General features: G+C 50.7%; 1 protein-coding gene across 3 annotated transcripts in view; it reads right to left on the bottom strand.

Annotated features, from left to right (window-relative positions):
• The window catches only part of LOC127918933 (cyclic AMP-responsive element-binding protein 5-like), a 96,015-nt gene that overhangs the window by 20,701 nt on the left and 54,103 nt on the right, over positions 1–21,211 (bottom strand). For all 3 annotated transcript variants that reach the window (XM_052502207.1, XM_052502205.1, XM_052502206.1), the window contains exons 6-7: positions 10,371–10,494; positions 7,702–7,812 (exon numbers count right to left, since the gene is read on the bottom strand). In XM_052502207.1, the coding sequence (XP_052358167.1) occupies positions 7,702–7,812; positions 10,371–10,494 (235 nt within the window). The remainder of the gene's footprint in view (positions 1–7,701; positions 7,813–10,370; positions 10,495–21,211) is intronic.

Below are 21,211 nucleotides of genomic sequence, written 5' to 3'. Positions count from 1 at the left end.
CGTCCGTCCGTACGTCTGTCTGTCTGGGCGGGCCACCTCTCCACCATGCTGTGAGGGTCAGCTATCCTGACACCCCTAATGCACAACATACACCACCATATTCCCCCAACACAACACACCACCCTATTCCCTGACCCAACACAACACACCACCCTATCCCCTGACCCAACACAACACACCACCCTATCCCCTGACCCAACACACCCCCCTATCCCCTGACCCAACACAACACACCACCCTATTCCCCTGACCCAACACAACACACCACCTTATTCCCCTGACCCAACACAACACACCACCCTATTCCCCTGACCCAACACAACACACCACCCTATTCCCCTGACCCAACACAACACACCACCTTATTCCCCTGACCCAACACAACACACCACCCTATTCCCCTGACCCAACACGACACACCACCCTATTCCCCTGACCCAACACAACACACCACCCTATCCCCTGACCCAACACGACACACCACCCTATTCCCCTGACCCAACACGACACACCACCCTATTCCCCTGACCCAACACAACACACCACCCTATCCCCTGACCCAACACGACACACCACCCTATTCCCCTGACCCAACACAACACACCACCCTATCCCCTGACCCAACACAACACACCACCTTATTCCCTGACCCAACACAACACACCACCTTATTCCCCTGACCCAACACAACACACCACCCTATTCCCCTGACCCAACACAACACACCACCCTATTCCCCTGACCCAACACAACACACCACCTTATTCCCCTGACCCAACACAACACACCACCCTATTCCCCTGACCCAACACAACACACCACCCTATTCCCCTGACCCAACACAACACACCACCCTATTCCCCTGACCCAACACAACACACCACCCTATTCCCCTGACCCAACACAACACACCACCCTATTCCCTGACCCACACAACACACCACCCTATTCCCCTGACCCAACACAACACACCACCCTATTCCCCTGACCCAACACAACACACCACCCTATTCCCCTGACCCAACACAACACACCACCCTATTCCCTGACCCAACACAACACACCACCCTATCCCTGACCCAACACAACACACCACCCTATTCCCCTGACCCAACACAACACACCACCCTATTCCCCTAACCCAACACAACACACCACCCTATTCCCCTGACCCAACACAACACACCACCCTATTCCCCTGACCCAACACAACACACCACCCTATCCCCTGACCCAACACAACACACCACCCTATCCCCTGACCCAACACAACACACCACCCTATTCCCTGACCCAACACAACACACCACCTTATTCCCCTGACCCAACACGACACACCACCCTATTCCCCCAACACAACACACCACCCTATTCCCCCAACACAACACACCACCTTATTCCCCTGACTCAACACAACACACCACCTTATTCCCCTGACCCAACACAACACACCACCTTATTCCCCTGACCCAACACAACACACCACCTTATTCCCCTGACCCAACACAACACACCACCCTATCCCCTGACCCAACACAACACCCTATCCCCCAACACAACACACCACCCTATTCCCCTGACCCAACACAACACACCACCCTATTCCCCTGACCCAACACAACACACCACCCTATTCCCCTGACCCAACACAACACACCACCCTATTCCCCTGACCCAACACAACACACCACCCTATTCCCCTGACCCAACACAACACACCCTGCATCAGGCCTCCCTGTATCAGCCAAGTATCAGCCCTCCTTGTTTCAGTCCTATCAGCCCTGTATCAGCCCTCCTTGTTTCAGTCCTATCAGCCCTGTATCAGCCCTCCCTGTATCCTGTATCAGCCCTGTATCAGCACTCCCTGTATCCTGTATCAGCCCTGTATCAGCCCTCCCTGTATCCTGTATCAGCCCTGTATCAGCCCTCCCTGTATCCTGTATCAGCCCTGTATCAGCCCTCTCTGTATCCTGTATCAGCCCTGTATCAGCCCTCCCTGTATCCTGTATCAGCCCTGTATCAGCCCTCCCTGTATCCTGTATCAGCCCTGTATCAGCCATCCCTGTATCCTGTATCAGCCCTGTATCAGCACTCCCTGTATCCTGTATCAGCCCTGTATCAGCCCTCCCTGTATCCTGTATCAGCCCTGTATCAGCCCTCCCTGTATCAGCCCTGCATCAGCCAAGTATCAGCCCTGTATCAGCCAAGTATCAGCCCTGTATCAGCCCTGTAACAGCCATTCCTGTATCAGCCCTCCCTATATCAGCCCTCCCTGTATCAGCCCTCCCTGTATCAGCCCTCCCTGTAACAGCCCTCCCTGTATCAGCCCTCCCTATATCAGCCCTCCCTGTATCAGCCCTCCCTGTATCATCCCTCCCTGTATCATCCCTCCCTGTAACAGCCATTCCTGTATCAGCCCTCCCTGTAACAGCCATTCCTGTATCAGCCCTCCCTGTATCAGCCCAACCTGTATCAGCCCTCCCTGTATCAGCCCTCCCTGTATCAGCCATTTCTGTATCAGCCCTCCCTGTATCAGCCTTCCCTATATCAGCCATTTCTGTATCAGCCCTCCCTGTATCAGCCTTCCCTATATCAGCCATTTCTGTATCAGCCCTCCCTGTATCAGCCCTCCCTGTATCAGCCCTCTCTGTATCAGCCCTCCCTGTATCAGCCCTCTCTGTATCAGCCCTCCCTGTATCAGCCCTCCCTGTATCAGCCCTCCCTATATCAGCCCTCCCTGTATCAGCCCTCCCTGTATCAGCCCTCCCTGTATCAGCCCTCCTGTATCAGCCCTCCCTGTATCAGCCCTCCCTGTATCAGCCCTTCCTGTATCAGCCCTCCCTGTATCAGCCCTCCCTGTATCAGCCCTCTCTGTATCAGCCCTCCCTGTATCAGCCCTCCCTGTATCAGCCATTCCTGTAACAGCCCTCCCTGTATCAGCCCTCCCTGTATCAGCCCTCCCTGTATCAGACCTCTCTGTATCAGCCCTCCCTGTATCAGCCATTCCTGTAACAGCCCTCCTGTATCAGCCCTCCCTGTATCAGCCCTCTCTGTATCAGCCATTTCTGTATCAGCCCTGTATCAGCCCTCCCTTTATCAGCCCTCTCTATATCAGCCCTCCCTGTATCAGCCCTCCCTGTATCAGCCATTTCTGTATCAGACCTGAATCAGCCCTCCCTGTATCAGCCCTGTATCAGCCCTCCCTGTATCAGCCCTCCTGTATCAGCCCTCCCTGTAACAGCCCTCCCTGTATCAGCCCTGTATCAGCCATTCCTGTATCAGCCCTCCCTGTATCAGCCCTCCCTGTATCAGCCCTCCCTGTATCAGCCCTCCCTATATCAGCCCCTGTATCAGCCCTCCCTGTATCAGCCCTCCCTGTATCAGCCCTCCCTGTATCAGCCCTCCCTGTATCAGCCCTCCCTGTATCAGCCCTCCTGTATCAGCCCTCCCTGTATCAGCCCTCCCTGTATCAGCCCTCCCTGTATCAGCCCTCCCTGTATCAGCCATCCCTGTATCAGCCCTCCCTGTATCAGCCCTCCCTGTATCAGCCCTCCCTGTATCAGCCCTCCCTGTATCAGCCCTTCCTGTATCAGCCCTCCCTGTATCAGCCCTCCCTGTATCAGCCATTCCTGTATCAGCCCTCCTGTATCAGCCCTCCCTGTATCAGCCCTCCCTGTATCAGCCCTGTATCAGCCCTCCCTGTAACAGCCCTCCCTGTATCAGCCCTGTATCAGCCCTCCCTGTAACAGCCATTCCCTGTATCAGCCCTCCCTGTAACAGCCCTCCCTGTATCAGCCCTGTATCAGCCCTCCCTGTATCAGCCCTCCCTGTATCAGCCATTCCTGTATCAGCCCTCCCTGTATCAGCCATTCCTGTAACAGCCCTCCTGTATCAGCCCTCCCTGTATCAGCCCTCCCTGTATCAGCCCTCCCTGTATCAGCCCTGTATCAGCCCTGTATCAGCCCTCCCTGTATCAGCCCTCCCTGTATCAGCCCTCCCTGTATCAGCCCTGTATCATTCCTCCCTGTATCAGCCCTGTATCAGCCCTCCCTGTAACAGCCCTCCCTGTATCAGCCCTGTATCAGCCCTCCCTGTATCAGCCCTCCCTGTAACAGCCCTCCCTGTATCAGCCCTGTATCAGCCCTCCCTGTATCAGCCCTCTCTGTATCAGCCCTCTCTGTATCAGCCCTCCCTGTATCAGCCATTCCTGTATCAGCCCTGTATCAGCCCTCCCTGTATCAGCCCTCCCTGTATCGGCCCTGTATCAGCCCTCTCTGTATCATTCCTCCCTGTATCAGCCCTGTATCAGCCCTCCCTGTATCAGCCCTCCCTGTATCAGCCATTCCTGTATCAGCCCTGTATCAGCCCTGTATCAGCCCTCTCTGTATCATTCCTCCCTGTATCAGCCCTGTATCAGCCCTCCCTGTATCAGCCCTGTATCATTCCTCCCTGTATCAGCCCTGTATCAGCCCTCCCTGTAACAGCCCTCCCTGTATCAGCCCTGTATCAGCCCTCCCTGTATCAGCCATTCCTGTATCAGCCCTGTATCAGCCCTCCCTGTATCAGCCCTGTATCAGCCCTCTCTGTATCATTCCTCCCTGTATCAGCCCTGTAACAGCCCTCCCTGTATCAGCCCTGTATCAGCCCTCCCTGTATCAGCCATTCCTGTATCAGCCCTGTATCAGCCCTCCCTGTATCAGCCCTGTATCAGCCCTCTCTGTATCATTCCTCCCTGTATCAGCCCTGTATCAGCCCTCCCTGTAACAGCCCTCCCTGTATCAGCCCTGTATCAGCCCTCCCTGTATCAGCCATTCCTGTATCAGCCCTGTATCAGCCCTGTATCAGCCCTCCCTGTATCAGCCATTTCTGTATCAGCCCTCCCTGTATCAGCCCTCCCTGTATCAGCCATTTCTGTATCAGCCCTGTATCAGCCCTCCCTGTATCAGCCCTCTCTGTAACAGCCCTCTCTGTATCAGCCCTCCCTGTATCAGCCCTCTCTGTAACAGCCCTCCCTGTATCAGCCCTCTCTGTATCAGCCCTCCCTATATCAGCCCTCTCTGTATCAGCCGTCTCTGTATCAGCCCTCCCTGTATCAGCCCTCCCTATATCAGCCCTCCCTGTATCAGCCCTCCCTGTATCAGCCCTCTCTATATCAGCCCTCCCTATATCAGCCCTCCCTGTATCAGCCCTCCCTATATCAGCCCTCCCTGTATCAGCCCTCTCTATATCAGCCCTCCCTATATCAGCCCTCCCTATATCCGCCCTGCCTTCAGCCCTCCCTGCAGCTCATTAACTATTTACACTAGAGACAGACAGAGACAGGTCTCCCTAGGCCTCCTAGCAGCTCAGCCCCACCGCAAAATCTATTAGCCGTCATTAGCCCCCCTCAGCAGCAGCACACACTCCCACTGGGCAGGAGAGGGTTAACTCCGCCAGGGGAGGCCTTCAGTTACCACAACACATCTCTCTCTCCAGTATCTTTTATCAATTTCTGTCTTTCAAATTATTTCTTTCTCACCCCCACTTACTCTCTCTCTCTCTCTCTCTCTCTCTCTCTCTCTCTCTCTCTCTCTCCCTCTCCCACTCGCCCTCCCTCTCCCCCTCGCTTCCTCCCTCCCTCCCTCTCCCCCTCCCTCCATCTCTCTTAATGTAAATGTTCCTGTAGTGAGCGGCTGGGCCAGAGGTCTGAGGCTCTGAGGTTGTAAAGCTGGGGGGGTGTGGGGTTACAGTGAGGGAGATTTCCCATTGGCGGAAAGTCAACATGGTCCAGGGTAACGCGATTAGGGCTGGATCGAGTGCATCGCAGGGGACATATGGACCTGATCACGCTGCAGACACCCGATAGCACGGCCGTATTTATCGACTTGGCCCGGGTGCGGATATTACAGACACCAGAGATCCCCTGAAACCCCTGTTCCTCCCGCTTCCCCATCCCTTCCCCACTCCGTCCGTCAGTTCCTTATGAAAACCACGCTGGAGATCTGAGCCTGATAAGCCGATTAGCCTCTCACTCTCTGTCCACAATCATGGGATTCCATCAGGACCTTTCAAGATATCCGGGCCATTCAAAATGTCAGGGCCCAAATCTCCAACCATCTGGTCATGAATAGAGAATGAATGAATATCTGACTGGTCAAGCAGCCTGTAGGTTGGTCCAGTAATGAAGCCTGGGTCGTTTTCTGAGGACTGTCTGCTTGTGTTTATTAGTGGCCTTGGCATTTACAATTCAATTACAACGATAGGCGAGAGGGGAAAATAAAAGGAAAAGATCTGTGTGTCTGGATGGAGGCCAAGGCAGAGATAAGACTAAAACACTAATATTGTCTTACTCCAGCGTGTTACCATAGGAACAGCAGGAGAGATCCAAAAGACTAAAAAGACGATCAATCTAGAGAGAGAGGAGGAGGAAGAAGGACAAGTAAAGTGCCCTGAGAATGCACCCTCTCTCTCCCCCCTCTCTCCCTCTTTCTCTCTCCCTCCCTCTCACTCTTTCCCTCTCTCTCCCTCTTTCTCTCTCTCTCCCTCTTTCTCTCTCTCTCCCTCTTTCTCTCTCTCTCCCTCTCCCTCTTTCTCTCTCCCTCTTTCTCTCTCTCTCTCTCGTCTATCAGAGCAATCACTGCTAATGACCTCTCACTGTCTCTCTCTCTCTCTCTCTCTCTCTCTCTCTCTCTCTCTCTCTCTCTCTCTCTCTCTCTCTCTCCCTCCCATCGCTACTTCTCTCTGTCTTTCCTTCTCTCTTCCCTCTCTTTCTACCCCTCCTCTCAATCTCACCAAACTCAGTAATCAGTGGGCCATTAAACAAGTCAGGAGAGCAAACAGCACTTTATTCTGACCAGCCACTTGCCTTAGACCACCTCCTTCTGCCTCTCTCTGCCTCTCTCTGCTGCTCTCTGCTGCTCTCTCTCTCTCTCTCTCTCTCCTCTCTCTCTCTCTCTGCCTCTCGCTCTCTCTCTGCCTCTCTCTGCCACTCTCTCTCTGCTGCTCTCTCTCTCTGCTGCTCTCTCTCTGCCACTCTCTCTCTCTGCCTCTCGCTCTCTCTCTCTGCCTCTCTCTGCCGCTCTCTCTCTCTGCTGCTCTCTGCTGCTCTCTCCTTTCTTCTGTCATCTCCTATCTTCCCTCCTCTCCTCCCTCTCTTTTCCCTCTACCCCCTCTCCATTTCTCCCTCTCTCTATCCCTCACAGTCCTCCCTCTCTCTCAGCCTTCTCTCACTCCCCCTCCTCTCTCTAACTGCCTGCTTTGTGAGGGATGAGGTCATTCCATTTCCATCCCGCTGTGTTAAACTAGTGCTAACAAGTTGCACAATTCCACAACATGTTCTGTACATTAAGATATACATCAGTCAGCCAGTCGGTGCAGTGCGGTGGGCAGCCCAGCCGCAGCCACATAAAGGGCCTTTTATTCAGGCTCTCTGAGACTCCAGCCCAGCGCTGCTCTGCTCCTACAGGTTCAGACCTAGCAGCTTTGATTCCACACACACACGTGCACACACACACACACAAAATGATGAAATCTGCACAGAGAGTTTAAAGCAAGCGCAGCATTTTGTTGGCATGGCCAAGTGGAAAAGAGAACGGTGTAAAACATTGAGCATGTATCTGTGTGTGGAAGGGTGTGTGTGTGCGTGCATCTGCATGTGTGTGTTTTTATTATTCAGGTGTATTTAGTGTGTGTATGTGTGTGTTGGTGAGGTTTGAGACTCACCAGTTTGGCCTCAGAGTGCATGGAGGGTCCGTGAGGGGAGGAACAGGAGCTGGGATGGTTGGGGCCCTGCAAACCCATCATACTGGAACACATAGACATCTGCCTCTCCATCTGAGGACCACAACAATATATCACACTACGGCAACACACACACCCACACACACACACACACACACACACATACACACACACACACACACACACACACACACACACACACACACACACACACACACACACACACACACACACACACACACACACACACACACACACACACACACACACACACACACACACACACACACACACACACACACACACACACACACACACACACACACATCTACACACACTTATCAAGGAGACACGTGGTGTGTGTGTGTGTCTGACAAAGACAGTGCTATTTACAGACACACACCCTGGTAGTAGCTTCCTGTTTTAACTCCCTCACTGCTGGGCTGGCTTCCTGTTTGTGTGTGTTCTGGTCAGCTCTAGTTGCATGCTGTGTGTGGTTGTTTGTGTGTGTGGTTGTTTGTATGGGTGATGTGTGTGGTTGTTTGTATGGGTGATGTGTGTGTGGGTGATGTGTGATACAGGGTCAGATGTTTAATGGTTAAAGTGGTGATTAAAGGGGACTCACACACACACCCCCACTAACCCTCCCCGCCAAAAAAACACCCCCTGATGTCCCCACTACCACACTAACAACCCACAACCCCTGATGTCCCCACTACCCCACTACCCCCCCCAACAACCCCCAACCCCTCTGATGACCCCCACTAACCCCGCCAACAACCCCCAACCCCCCTGATGACCCCCACTACCCCCTGATGCACCTCTCCCCATCCACAGAGGCCCAGCACCAGAACCCCTTCACACAGGCTTAATTGCTCTAAGTGTGTTTTGTGTATAAATATCACCCAAACCTGCACCCCTTTCCTGACCAGTCAATCTTCCTCCAGAAAGGCTTAGCTCCTAATTTAATAAACATGGGAGGTTTTTTCCACACCATAAACACAGCCTGTCTTGTGTTACCATGAGAACATATATGGTATCATTAGAATTATGATACGGGGAGCTTTCTCAGAGTTGTTATCATTCCCTGTCTGTCTCCCACTACTGCACCGACCTCAAATCTCATTGGCTTGATTAGAATATAGTGGGAGATGAAGAGCCAGTGTCTGAAAGCCACACTGCAGGAGATGGTCATTTGGATAAATAGTGATGAATCATTTATATGGTGGGAAATACGTGGGAAAACTCACAGATATTACAGACTGAAAGAGGGGATAAGATGTGTGTAGGTAGCGTGTGTGTGTGCGTGCGTGCGTGCGTGCGTGCGTGCATGCGCGTGTGTGTGTGTGCGCGCATGTGTGTGCGTGCGCGTGCGCGTGCGTGTGCGTGTGTGAATCAGTGTGTACATCAGTGGAGGCTCCTCAGAGGAGGAAGGGGAGGACCATCCTCCTCAGTGAATTTTATAAAAATAAAAATGGTAAAACATTTAAAAAGTTTTATTTTTATTTAGTATAAAACTATACTAAATATATTCACGTCACCAAATAATTGATGAAAACACACTATTTTGTAAAGAAGGTCTACAGTAGCCTCAACAGCACTCTGTAGGGTAGAACCATGGTGTCGCTGGAGGACAGCTCGCTTCCGTCCTCCTCTGGGTACATTGAATTCAATACAAAACCTAGGAGGCTCATTGAAGGTAGCTAGCAGAATGTAGCTAGCGCTGCAGTGCATTCAATTTATAGTTGACTTACAGAGAGTGAAAGACAATAGTTGAACAGTTTTGAACAAATTAATTTATTCCAATATGAAGAAGAATCAAGAGAGAAATATATATAGAGAGAGAGTCATTTATTTCCACTTTCAGTTTCACTTACTTATCTAGAAAATGCAGCTAGCTAGTTTAGCCTACTGAAACACCCTGCTCAAACAGAGGGATGCTAAGTTAGCTAGCTGGCTATGACGTTCCAACACAACACTGGAACTCTTCCAAGTCAAGGTTTTACTAACTTATTGCCCCGGGGCCCGTGGGTGTAACTTATTGCCCCCGGGGCCCGTGGGTGTAACTTATTGCCCCTGGGGCCCGTGGGTGTAACTTATTGCCCCCGGGGCCCGTGGGTGTAACTTATTGCCCCTGGGGCCCGTGGGTGTAACTTATTGCCCCCGGGGCCTGTGGGTGTAACTTATTGCCCCCGGGGCCCGTGGGTGTAACTTATTGCCCCCGGGCCCGTGGGGGCCCGTGGGTGTAACTTATTGCCCCTGGGGCCCGTGGGTGTAACTTATTGCCCCCGGGGCCCGTGGGTGTAACTTATTGCCCCTGGGGCCCGTGGGTGTAACTTATTGCCCCCGGGGCCTGTGGGTGTAACTTATTGCCCCCGGGGCCCGTGGGTGTAACTTATTGCCCCTGGGGCCCGTGGGTGTAACTGCTGACGGACTAAACACTAACATTACTGCGTGATTGTAGCAGGTTTACTAACGCGTTAGTTAGTACACCCCTGTGTGTGTGTGTGTGTGTGTGTGTGTGTGTGTGTGTGTGTGTGTGTGTGTGTGTGTGTGTGTGTGTGTGTGTGTGTGTGTGTGTGTGTGTGTGTGTGTGTGTGTGTGTGTGTGTGTGTGTGTGTGTGTGTGTGTGTGTGTGTGTGTGTACTCACAGGCATCAGTACAGAGGAGCCTTGCATGGTGGGGTCTGGCAGGGTTCCAGCCATGGAGGCAGGCAGTGGCTGTCTCTGTCTGTTCCGTAGGTGCAGTAGTGATGACAGGGAGCCAGGGACAGGCCTAGGCACACACACACACACACACACACACACACAGGACAGGGAAAGCGTATTAAACATCACCCTGAACACACGTTCCAAGTTCTTTAGAGAGATAATAAATCATGTGCATATCTTTATCATAAGAACATCACCACATAACAGCAATAGACACATGTTATGTTCTAACAGACGTGTTACTTCACTTCAGGTTATGGGGAGTAGCAGGAACACTAATAGAGGGGTGGGGAGCAAACATACGAACACGCTTCTATCCATCTTGCAGGCAGCGTTTTCCATCCAGTCTTTAAATCAGTGTCCCAGTTCCAGCTTGTTTAGAGTTGGAGACATGTCAGTCTACATCCTCTCTGTAGTCTTTATGTGTATAGTTGTTTACACTTGAGGCTTTACTAATAAGACAGACAGTAAAGGATGCTGTACAGTAACTCTCCCCTCCCCTCTCCTCTCCTTTCCTCTCTCCTCTCCTCTCCTCTCCTCTCTCCCCTTTCCTCTCCTCTCCCCTCCCCTCTCCTTTCCTCTCCTCTCCCCTCTCCTCTCCTTTCCTCTCTCCTCTCCTTTCCTCTCCTCTCTCCTCTCCTCTCCTCTTTATGTGTATAGTTGTTTGCACTTGAGGCTTTACTAATAAGACAGACAGTAAAGGATGCTGTACAGTAACTCTCCCCTCCCCTCTCCTCTCCTTTCCTCTCCCTTCCCCTCCCCTCCCCTCTCCTCTCCTTTCCTCTTGCCTCCCCTCTCCTCTCTCCTCTCTCCTTTCTCCTCTCCTCTCCTCTCCCCTCCCCTCTCCTTTCCTCTCCTCTCCCCTCCCCTCTCCTTTCCTCTCCTCTCCCCTCTCCTTTCCTCTCTCCTCTCCTTTCCTCTCCTCTCCCCTCTCTCCTCTCCTCTCCTCTCCTCTCCCCTCTCATTTCCTCTCTCCTCTCCTCTCCTTTCCTCTCTCCTCTCCTCTCTCCTTTCCTCTCCTCTCCTCTCCTCTCCTTTCCTCCCCTCTCCTCTCCTTTCCTCTCTCCTCTCCTCTCCTCTCTCTCTCCTTTCTCCTCCTCTCTCCTCTTTCCTCTCTCCTCCTTCCTCTCCTCCTCTCTCTCCTCTCCTCTCCTCTCCTCTCCCCTTCCTCTCCTCTCCTCTCCCCTCTCCTTTCCTCTCTCCCCTCCCTCTCCTCTCCTTTCCTCTCCTCCCTTCCCTCTCCCTCCCCTCCTTTCCTCTCCTCTTCCTCTCTCCTCCTCCTCTCCTCCTCCTCTCCTCTCCTCTCCTTTCTCTCTCCTCTCCCTTTCCTCTCTCCTCCTCTCCTCCCTCTCTTCCTCTCCCCTCTCCTTTCCTCTCCTCTCCTCTCCTCTCCTCCTCTCCTCTCTCCTCCTCCTTCCTCCTTTCCTTTCCTTTCCTTTCCTTTCCTCTCCTCTCCTCTCTCTCTCCTCTCCTCTCCTCTCCTCTCCCCTCCCCTCCTCCCCTCTCCTCTCCTCTCCTCTCCCTCTCCTCTCCTCTCCTCTCCTTTCTCCCCTTTCCTTTCCTTCCCTCTCCTTTCCCTTCCCTCTCCTCTCCTCCTCTCCTCTCCTTTCCTCCCCTCTCCTCTCCTCTCCTCTCCTCTCCTCTCCTCTCCTCTCCTCTCTCCTCTCCTCTCCTCCCTCTCTCCCTCTCCTCTCCTCTCCTCCCTCCTCCTCTCCTCTCCTTTCCTCTAGCCTTCTCTCCACTCGCCTCCTCTCCTCTCTCCTCTCCTTTCTTCTCCCCTCTCCTCTCCTCTCCTTTCCTTTCCTCTCCTCTCTCCTTTCCTCTCCCCTCCCCTATCCTCTCCTTTCCTCTCCCCTCCCCTCTCCTCGCCTTTCCTCTCGCCTCCTCCCCTATTCTATCCTCTCACCTCCTCTCCTCTAGCCTTCTCTCCACTCGCCTCCTCTCCTCTCCCCTCCTCTCCTCCTGCCTCCTCTCCTCTAGCCTTCTCTCCACACGCCTCCTCTCCTCCTCCTCCTCTCGCCTTCTCTCCTCTTACCTCCTATCCCCTTCTCTCCTCTCCTCTCATCTCGCCTCCTCTCCTCTCGCCTCCTCTCCTCTAGCCTCCTCTCCAATCGCTTCCTCTCCCCTCCTCTCCTCTCGCCTTCTCTCCTCTCCTCTTACCTCCTATCCCATTCTCTCCTCTCACCTCCTATCCTCTTCTCTTGCCTCCTCTCCTCTCGCCTTCTCTGCTCTCCAAAGCACTGATCGGGCTACCGAGTGGCGCAGCGGTCTAAGGCACTGCATCTCAGTGCTAGAGGCGTCACTACAGATCCTGGTTCGATTCCAGGGGGTATCACAACCGGCCGTGATTGGGAGTCCTATAGGGCGGCGCACAACTGACCCAGCATCGTCCGGGTTAGGGGAGGGTTTGACGGTTTGGCCATCATTGTAAATAAGAATTTGTTCTTAACTGACTTGTCTAGTTAAATAAAGGTTAAATAAATAAAAAATAAAAGAAGCCACTCCTCAGTAAAAGTACAGAGAGACCCTGGATGACAACCTGCTCCAGAATGTTCACCTTCCAACAGGACAACAACCCTAAGCACACAGCCAAGACAATGCAGGAGTGGCTTCTAGACAAGTCTCTGAATGTCCTTGAGTGGCTCAGCCAGAGCCCAGACTTGAACCCGATCGAACATCTCTGGAGAGACCTGAAAATAGCTATGCAGCGACGCTCCCCATCCAACCTGACAGAGATTGAGAGGATCTGCTTCAACAATGTACTGAGTAAAGGGTCTGAATACTTATGTAAATGTGATATTTCTGCATTTTTATTTAATATTTTATCAAAAATTACAAACCTGTTTTTGCTTTGTCATTATGGGGTATTGTGTGTAGATTGATGAAGGGAAAAAACTATTTAATCCATTTTAGAATAATGATGTAACATAACAAAATGTGGACAAAGTCAAGGGTGCACCATACATCTTCATATTAAAGTGTTGTAATAATCAATTGTATGTAACATTTACAAAGACCCTGGTTGATGTCTTCTCCAATACCATCCAAACATGGCAATGAGGAGAATGAAACATAACAGTCCCTGCATGGTAATGAGGAGAATGAAACATAACAGTCCCTGCATGGTAATGAGGAGAATGAAACATAACAGTCCCTGCATGGTAATGAGGAGAATGAAACATAACAGTCCCTGCATGGTAATGAGGAGAATGAAACATAACAGTCCCTGCATGGTAATGAGGAGAATGAAACATAACAGTCCCTGCATGGTAATGAGGAGAATGAAACATAACAGTCCCTGCATGGTAATGAGGAGAATGAAACATAACAGTCCCTGCATGGTAATGAGGAGAATGAAACATAACAGTCCCTGCATGGTAATGAGGAGAATGAAACATAACAGTCCCTGCATGGTAATGAGAGAATGAAACATAACAGTCCCTGCATGGTAATGAGGAGAATGAAACATAACAGTCCCTGCATGGTAATGAGGAGAATGAAACATGACAGTCCCTGCATGGTAATGAGGAATGAGAATGAAACATAACAGTCCCTGCATGGTAATGAGGAGAATGAAACATAACAGTCCCTGCATGGTAATGAGGAGAATGAAACATAACAGTCCCTGCATGGTAATGAGGAGAATGAAACATAACAGTCCCTGCATGGTAATGAGGAGAATGAAACATAACAGTCCCTGCATGGTAATGAGGAGAATGAAACATAACAGTCCCTGCATGGTAATGAGGAGAATGAAACATGACAGTCCCTGCATGGTAATGAGGAGAATGAAACATAACAGTCCCTGCATGGTAATGAGGAGAATGAAACATGACAGTCCCTGCATGGTAATGAGGAGAATGAAACATGACAGTCCCTGCATGGTAATGAGGAGAATGAAACATAACAGTCCCTGCATGGTAATGAGGAGAATGAAACATGACAGTCCCTGCATGGTAATGAGGAGAATGAAACATAACAGTCCCTGCATGGTAATGAGGAGAATGAAACATAACAGTCCCTGCATGGTAATGAGGAGAATGAAACATAACAGTCCCTGCATGGTAATGAGGAGAATGAAACATAACAGTCCCTGCATGGTAATGAGGAGAATGAAACATAACAGTCCCTGCATGGTAATGAGGAGAATGAAACATAACAGTCCCTGCATGGTAATGAGGAGAATGAAACATGTCCCTGCATGGTAAGTCCCTGCATGGTAATGAGGAGAATGAAACATCCCTGAAAATGAAACATGACAGTCCCTGCATGGTAATGAGGAGAATGAAACATGACAGTCCCTGCATGGTAATGAGGAGAATGAAACATGACAGTCCCTGCATGGTAATGAGGAGAATGAAACATGACAGTCCCTGCATGGTAATGAGGAGAATGAAACATAACAGTCCCTGCATGGTAATGAGGAGAATGAAACATAACAGTCCCTGCATGGTAATGAGGAGAATGAAACATAACAGTCCCTGCATGGTAATGAGGAGAATGAAACATAACAGTCCCTGCATGGTAATGAGGAGAATGAAACATAACAGTCCCTGCATGGTAATGAGGAGAATGAAACATAACAGTCCCTGCATGGTAATGAGGAGAATGAAACATAACAGTCCCTGCATGGTAATGAGGAGAATGAAACATAACAGTCCCTGCATGGTAATGAGGAGAATGAAACATGACAGTCCCTGCATGGTAATGAGGAGAATGAAACATGACAGTCCCTGCATGGCAATGAGGAGAATGAAACATGACAGTCCCTGCATGGTAATGAGGAGAATGAAACATGACAGTCCCTGCATGGTAATGAGGAGAATGAAACATGACAGTCCCTGCATGGTAATGAGGAGAATGAAACATGACAGTCCCTGCATGGTAATGAGGAGAATGAAACATAACAGTCCCTGCATGGTAATGAGGAGAATGAAACATAACAGTCCCTGCATGGTAATGAGGAGAATGAAACATGACAGTCCCTGCATGGTAATGAGGAGAATGAAACATAACAGTCCCTGCATGGTAATGAGGAGAATGAAACATAACAGTCCCTGCATGGTAATGAGGAGAATGAAACATGACAGTCCCTGCATGGTAATGAGGAGAATGAAACATAACAGTCCCTGCATGGTAATGAGGAGAATGAAACATGACAGTCCCTGCATGGTAATGAGGAGAATGAAACATAACAGTCCCTGCATGGTAATGAGGAGAATGAAACATAACAGTCCCTGCATGGTAATGAGGAGAATGAAACATAACAGTCCCTGCATGGTAATGAGGAGAATGAAACATGACAGTCCCTGCATGGTAATGAGGAGAATGAAACATAACAGTCCCTGCACGGTGTAACTTCCAATGGCAATGTCTCTGTCCGTAATGTAACCACACAGTGTGTGGACTGGCTGACAGGCCAATTCACAGTAGCACCCACATCAATAAATCACATGTAGGGATTAGGACCAGGCTAGAGGCTAGAGGCTGTATACTTACACTGCAGAACAAGGCTTGTTTCAGCCACTCACTCACTCACTCACTGGATACTTCCCCAATGGCACCCTATTCCCTGTATAGTGCACTTCTTTTGACCATGGCCCATAGCCATTTGTGACGCATCCACTCGCCCGCTCGCTCTGGACTGCAGCAAATGAACGATCAAACTATCCAGACCACTCTATCTGGGGTTGGTGGCGTGACATCATTTATACAACTGCCACCAAATCCCTGTTAGTAAGAACACAGGCTCCCAGCTGCCTGCTCTCCACTTGCTTAGCCTACTACACCCATCTCCTCATACAGTAGGCTAACCTTAGCTAGCCTAGCCTACTACACCCGTCTCCTCATACAGTAGGCTAACCTTAGCTAGCCTAGCCTACTACACCCATCTCCTCATACAGTAGGCTAACCTTAGCTAGCCTAGCCTACTACACCCATCTCCTCATACAGTAGGCTAACCTTAGCTAGCCTAGCCTACTACACCCGTCTCCTCATACAGTAGGCTAACCTTAGCTAGCCTAGCCTACTACACCCATCTCCTCATACAGTAGGCTAACCTTAGCTAGCCTAGCCTACTACACCCATCTCCTCATACAGTAGGCTAACCTTAGCTAGCCTAGCCTACTACACCCATCTCCTCATACAGTAGGCTAACCTTAGCTAGCCTAGCCTACTACACCCATCTCCTCATACAGTAGGCTAACCTTAGCTAGCCTAGCCTACTACACCCATCTCCTCATACAGTAGGCTAACCTTAGCTAGCCTAGCCTACTACACCCATCTCCTCATACAGTAGGCTAACCTTAGCTAGCCTAGCCTACTACACCCATCTCCTCATACAGTAGGCTAACCTTAGCTAGCCTAGCCTACTACACCCATCTCCTCATACAGTAGGCTAACCTTAGCTAGCCTAGCCTACTACACCCATCTCCTCATACAGTAGGCTAACCTTAGCTAGCCTAGCCTACTACACCCGTCTCCTCATACAGTAGGCTAACCTTAGTTAGCCTAGCCTACTACACCCATCTCCTCATATAGTAGGCTAACCTTAGCTAGCCTAGCCCACTACACCCGTCTCCTCATACAGTAGGCTAACCTTAGTTAGCCTAGCCTACTACACCCATCTCCTCATATAGTAGGCTAACCTTAGCTAGCCTAGCCCACTACACCCGTCTCCTCATACAGTAGGCTAACCTTAGCTAGCCTAGCCTACTACACCCATCTCCTCATACAGTAGGCTAACCTTAGCTAGCCTAGCCTACTACACCCGTCTCCTCATACAGACAGACGTCTAACCTAACCTAACCTACTTTGAGGAACCATCCATCCATCCTCTGGGCCTAATAACCATAACAACCAGTATTCATTGTGATTCCGCTACTCAATGCTTTGGTAAAGGTCTATTTCCATGGACATTTGCCAATGCCTGCTGACCAGAGACGTTTAGGTGAGTGACGCTAAACGTCTGGATGTAATGGATGGGCCACTCCATCCCGGCTGTGATTGAGGTAATAGCATAGAGTCAGTGTTAGCACTGGAGAATGATGGACAAATGGGTCTGTCGCTGAGAAAATGTTCCCCCACCTGAACAAATACCTGTATTTTCCCAGACCTAAATGTGTGCATTTACGCTCCAGACATTTAGATTACTGCACACACACACACACACACACACACACACACACACACACACACACACACACACACACACACACACACACACACACACACACACACACACACACACACACACACACACACACACACACACACACACACACACACACACAGAGGACAATTACGGTTGGGACGATATGTCATGTCTGTCCAACATTGTGATTCGTCACAATCACAACCATTCAGCAGCACATGTGACATGTGGCAGGGGGAAGGAGAGACTATGTGAAGGTAAACACTTCCACATGAGGAAAGGCATGTAGGTACAATGAGGCTGACAGAGGACACACATTCAACATGTGCTGTGCTAGCTGTGTGATTGGGTTCGCCCCTTTGACAAACTGGCTGGGATTCATGTCCATAATGGCAGTTCTAATGAAATCAACATGTTTGTTCAAGTCTCTTCAAGGCCTTCTGGGTAAGACAAAACTGCATTGAGAAATGCTCATTTATAGCCACCAACACAAAGCAACATTAAAGAAGCACTGGGTTCAGGTTTGCCAAAGTTCCAACGTGGCTCAATATCCCGTCCCTTTAAATGTACTGTACAGTCCCAGCGCCACAAGCCACAACACCAAAAGGTGTGTATGTCTATGTGTGTTTTAAAGCACAGGGGACAGGAAACGCAGATCTGGTGTGTGTAACGGCAGGCTGTGTCTCCACCGTGGGGATTGCTAATAGTGTGGGCAGCAGGCAGCAGGCCCCTTGGGACAGCAGGTACACTGTGGTCAATCCTGACAATAGACTCTATCTCACGTTACTGAGTGCCTCTCCTCGTCTTGTCTCCTCTTCTCCATCTTCCTCTACTTTCCTCCTCTCCTCTCCTTCTGTCCTCCACCCCTCCTCGCTTCTCCTCCTCTTCTCTCCTGTCAACCTCTTCTCTCCTCCTCTCCTTCTGTCTTCTTCTCCACCCCTCCACTCCCTCACTAGCTTTAAGCACCAGCTGTCAGAGCAGCTCACAGATCACTGCACCTGTACATAGCCTATCTGTAAATAGCACATCCAACTACCTTATCCCCATACTGTTATCTATTTTATTTATTTTGCTCCTTTGCACCCCAGTGGATCTACTTGTACACTCATCTTCTGCACATCTATCACTCCAGTGTTTAATTGCTATATTGTAATTACTTCGCCACCATGGCCTATTTATTGCCTTAACTCCCTTATCTTACCTCATTTGCACTGTATATATACTTTTCTACTGTATTATTGACTGTATATTTTGTTTATTCCATGTGTAACTCTGTGTTGTTGTCTGTTCACACTGCTATACTTTATCTTGGCCAGGTCGCAGTTGCAAATGAGAACTTGTTCTCAACTAGCCTACCTGGTTAAATAAATAAATATATATAACTGGGTCTAAGCTACAAATCCCCCACACACACACACACACACATACACACACACAAACACTGAGCCATACTGTCGTAGGCCGAGTACCATCTCCAACTCAAGCACTAGAGAGTGGAACATAAGAGGCTTGGCAGCTGTCCAAGAGGAGGGAGGAGAATGGAGAGAGGGAGGGAGAGAGTGGGAGAGTGAGAGAGAGAGTGAGAGAGAGAGAGAGAGAGAGAGAGAGAGAGAGAGAGAGAGAGAGAGAGAGAGAGAGAGGGGGGAGAGAGAGAGAGAGAGACAGAGGGAGAGCGAGAGAGGGAGAGAGGGGGAGAGAACAAGAGAGAGAGGGAGAGAGAGAGCGAGAGAGGGGGAGAAAATGAGAGAGAGAGAGAGAGAGGGAGAATGAGAGAGAGGGGGAGAGAGAGACAGAGGGAGGGAGAGGGAGAGAGAGGGAGAGAACGAGAGAGAGGGAGAGAGAGGGAGAGAGAGAGCGAGAGAGGGAGAGAGGGGGAGAGAATGAGAGAGAGGGAGAGAGAGGGAGAGAGAGAGGGAGAATGAGAGAGAGGGGGAGAGAGAGACAGAGGGAGAGCGAGAGAGGGAGAGAGGGGGAGAGAACGAGAGAGAGGGAGAGAGAGGGAGAGAGAGAGCGAGAGAGGGAGAGAGGGGGAGAGAACGAGAGAGAGGGAGAGAGGAGAGAGAGAGAGAGAGAGAGAGAGAGAGAGAGAGAGAGAGAGAGAGAGAGAGAGAGAGAGAGAGAGAGAGAGAGAGGAGGAGAGAGAGAGAGAGAGAGAGAGAGAGGAGGGAGGAGAGAGAGAGAGAGAGGGAGGAGAGAGAGGAGAGAGAGAGAGAGAGAGAGAGAGAGAGAGAGAGAGAGAGAGAGAGAGAGGGAGAGGAGAGAGAGAGAGAGAGAGAGAGAGAGAGAGAGAGAGAGAGAGAGAGGAGGGAGGAGAGATGAACAGCCCACTGACTCATATTCTTCCCTTCTGACTCTGCTCCAGTAATGATGTAATGCTCTTGGCTTCTCTCCCTCCCTCCCCCCACCCGCTGCAAGCCTGCCTGCAACCAGCCTCCTCCCTCCCCCCACCCGCTGCAAGCCTGCCTGCAACCAGCCTCCTCCCTCCCCCCACCCGCTGCAAGCCTGCCTGCACAGCCTCCTCCCTCCCTCCTTTCTCCTGCTCTCTCTCTCACCCTCTCCTTCCTTACCTCTTTCTCTCCCTGCTCTCTCCCTCTCTCTCCTTCCCCGATCTAACAGCGCTGCAGTCACTCCTGTACTTCTCTCATGTGCTGGGTGAAGTTACTGCTAACTCTGGTAGACACAGCAGCGCAAAACTTTCAAATGTAACCAAAACAAGCCGGGGCCAAGTTCCAGGCGCTTGGGAGATGGTGGTGCGGGTCGTCATGGGAACGGAGGTAAACACAGGGAGAAAGAACGGCCTCAAACAGCTTGCAGCTGCCTGGCTCGCTGAGTAAACACTAGGCAGGACCTGCCCCTGATTTACTGCCTTTAATCACTGGCTTGGAGGAGAGTGTCATGGGGTTTGGACCAGGAAATAATACCAATCTGATCAAATAAATCAGACTAATGACTTACGACACTGGCTGACTTTTATTAGTGAGGAGGAGAGGAGAAGAGAGGAGGAGAAGAGGAGAGAGGAGGAGAAGAGAAGAGGAGATGAGAAGAGAAGAGGAGGAGAGGAGAAGAGAAGAGTGGAGGAGAAGAGAAGAGGAAAGGAGAGGAGAAGGGAAGAGGAGAAGATAAAAGAAAAGAAGAGAAGAGGAGGAGAGGAGATTAAAAAATTAAATAATTGGAGAGGAGAAGAGGAGGAGAGGATACTGTTGAATTCAGCCAGGTTCAAGTCAGACAAGTAATTCCATCTCTACCTCTCCTCCACCATCACCAGAGACCTCTCTCTACCTCTCCTCCATCATCATCAAAGACCTCTCTCTACCTCTCCTCCCCATCATCAGAGACCTCTCTCTACCTCTCCTCCATCATCATCAAAGACCTCTCTCTACCTCTCCTCCATCATCAGAGACCTCTCTCTACCTCTCCTCCATCATCATCAAAGACCTCTCTCTACCTCTCCTCCCCATCATCAGAGACCTCTCTCTACCTCTCCTCCACCATCATCAGAGACCTCTCTCTACCTCTCCTCCACCATCATCAGAGACCTCTCTCTACCTCTCCTCCACCATCATCAGAGACCTCTCTCTACCTCTCCTCCACCATCATCAGAGACCTCTCTCTAGCTCTCCTCCACCAT

Source organism: Oncorhynchus keta, unplaced genomic scaffold, assembly GCF_023373465.1.
Source record: "Oncorhynchus keta strain PuntledgeMale-10-30-2019 unplaced genomic scaffold, Oket_V2 Un_contig_15275_pilon_pilon, whole genome shotgun sequence".
Lineage (NCBI taxonomy): Eukaryota > Metazoa > Chordata > Actinopteri > Salmoniformes > Salmonidae > Oncorhynchus > Oncorhynchus keta.
Note: the sequence above shows the minus strand (reverse complement) of the source record. Positions and strands in the feature narration are given on the sequence as shown.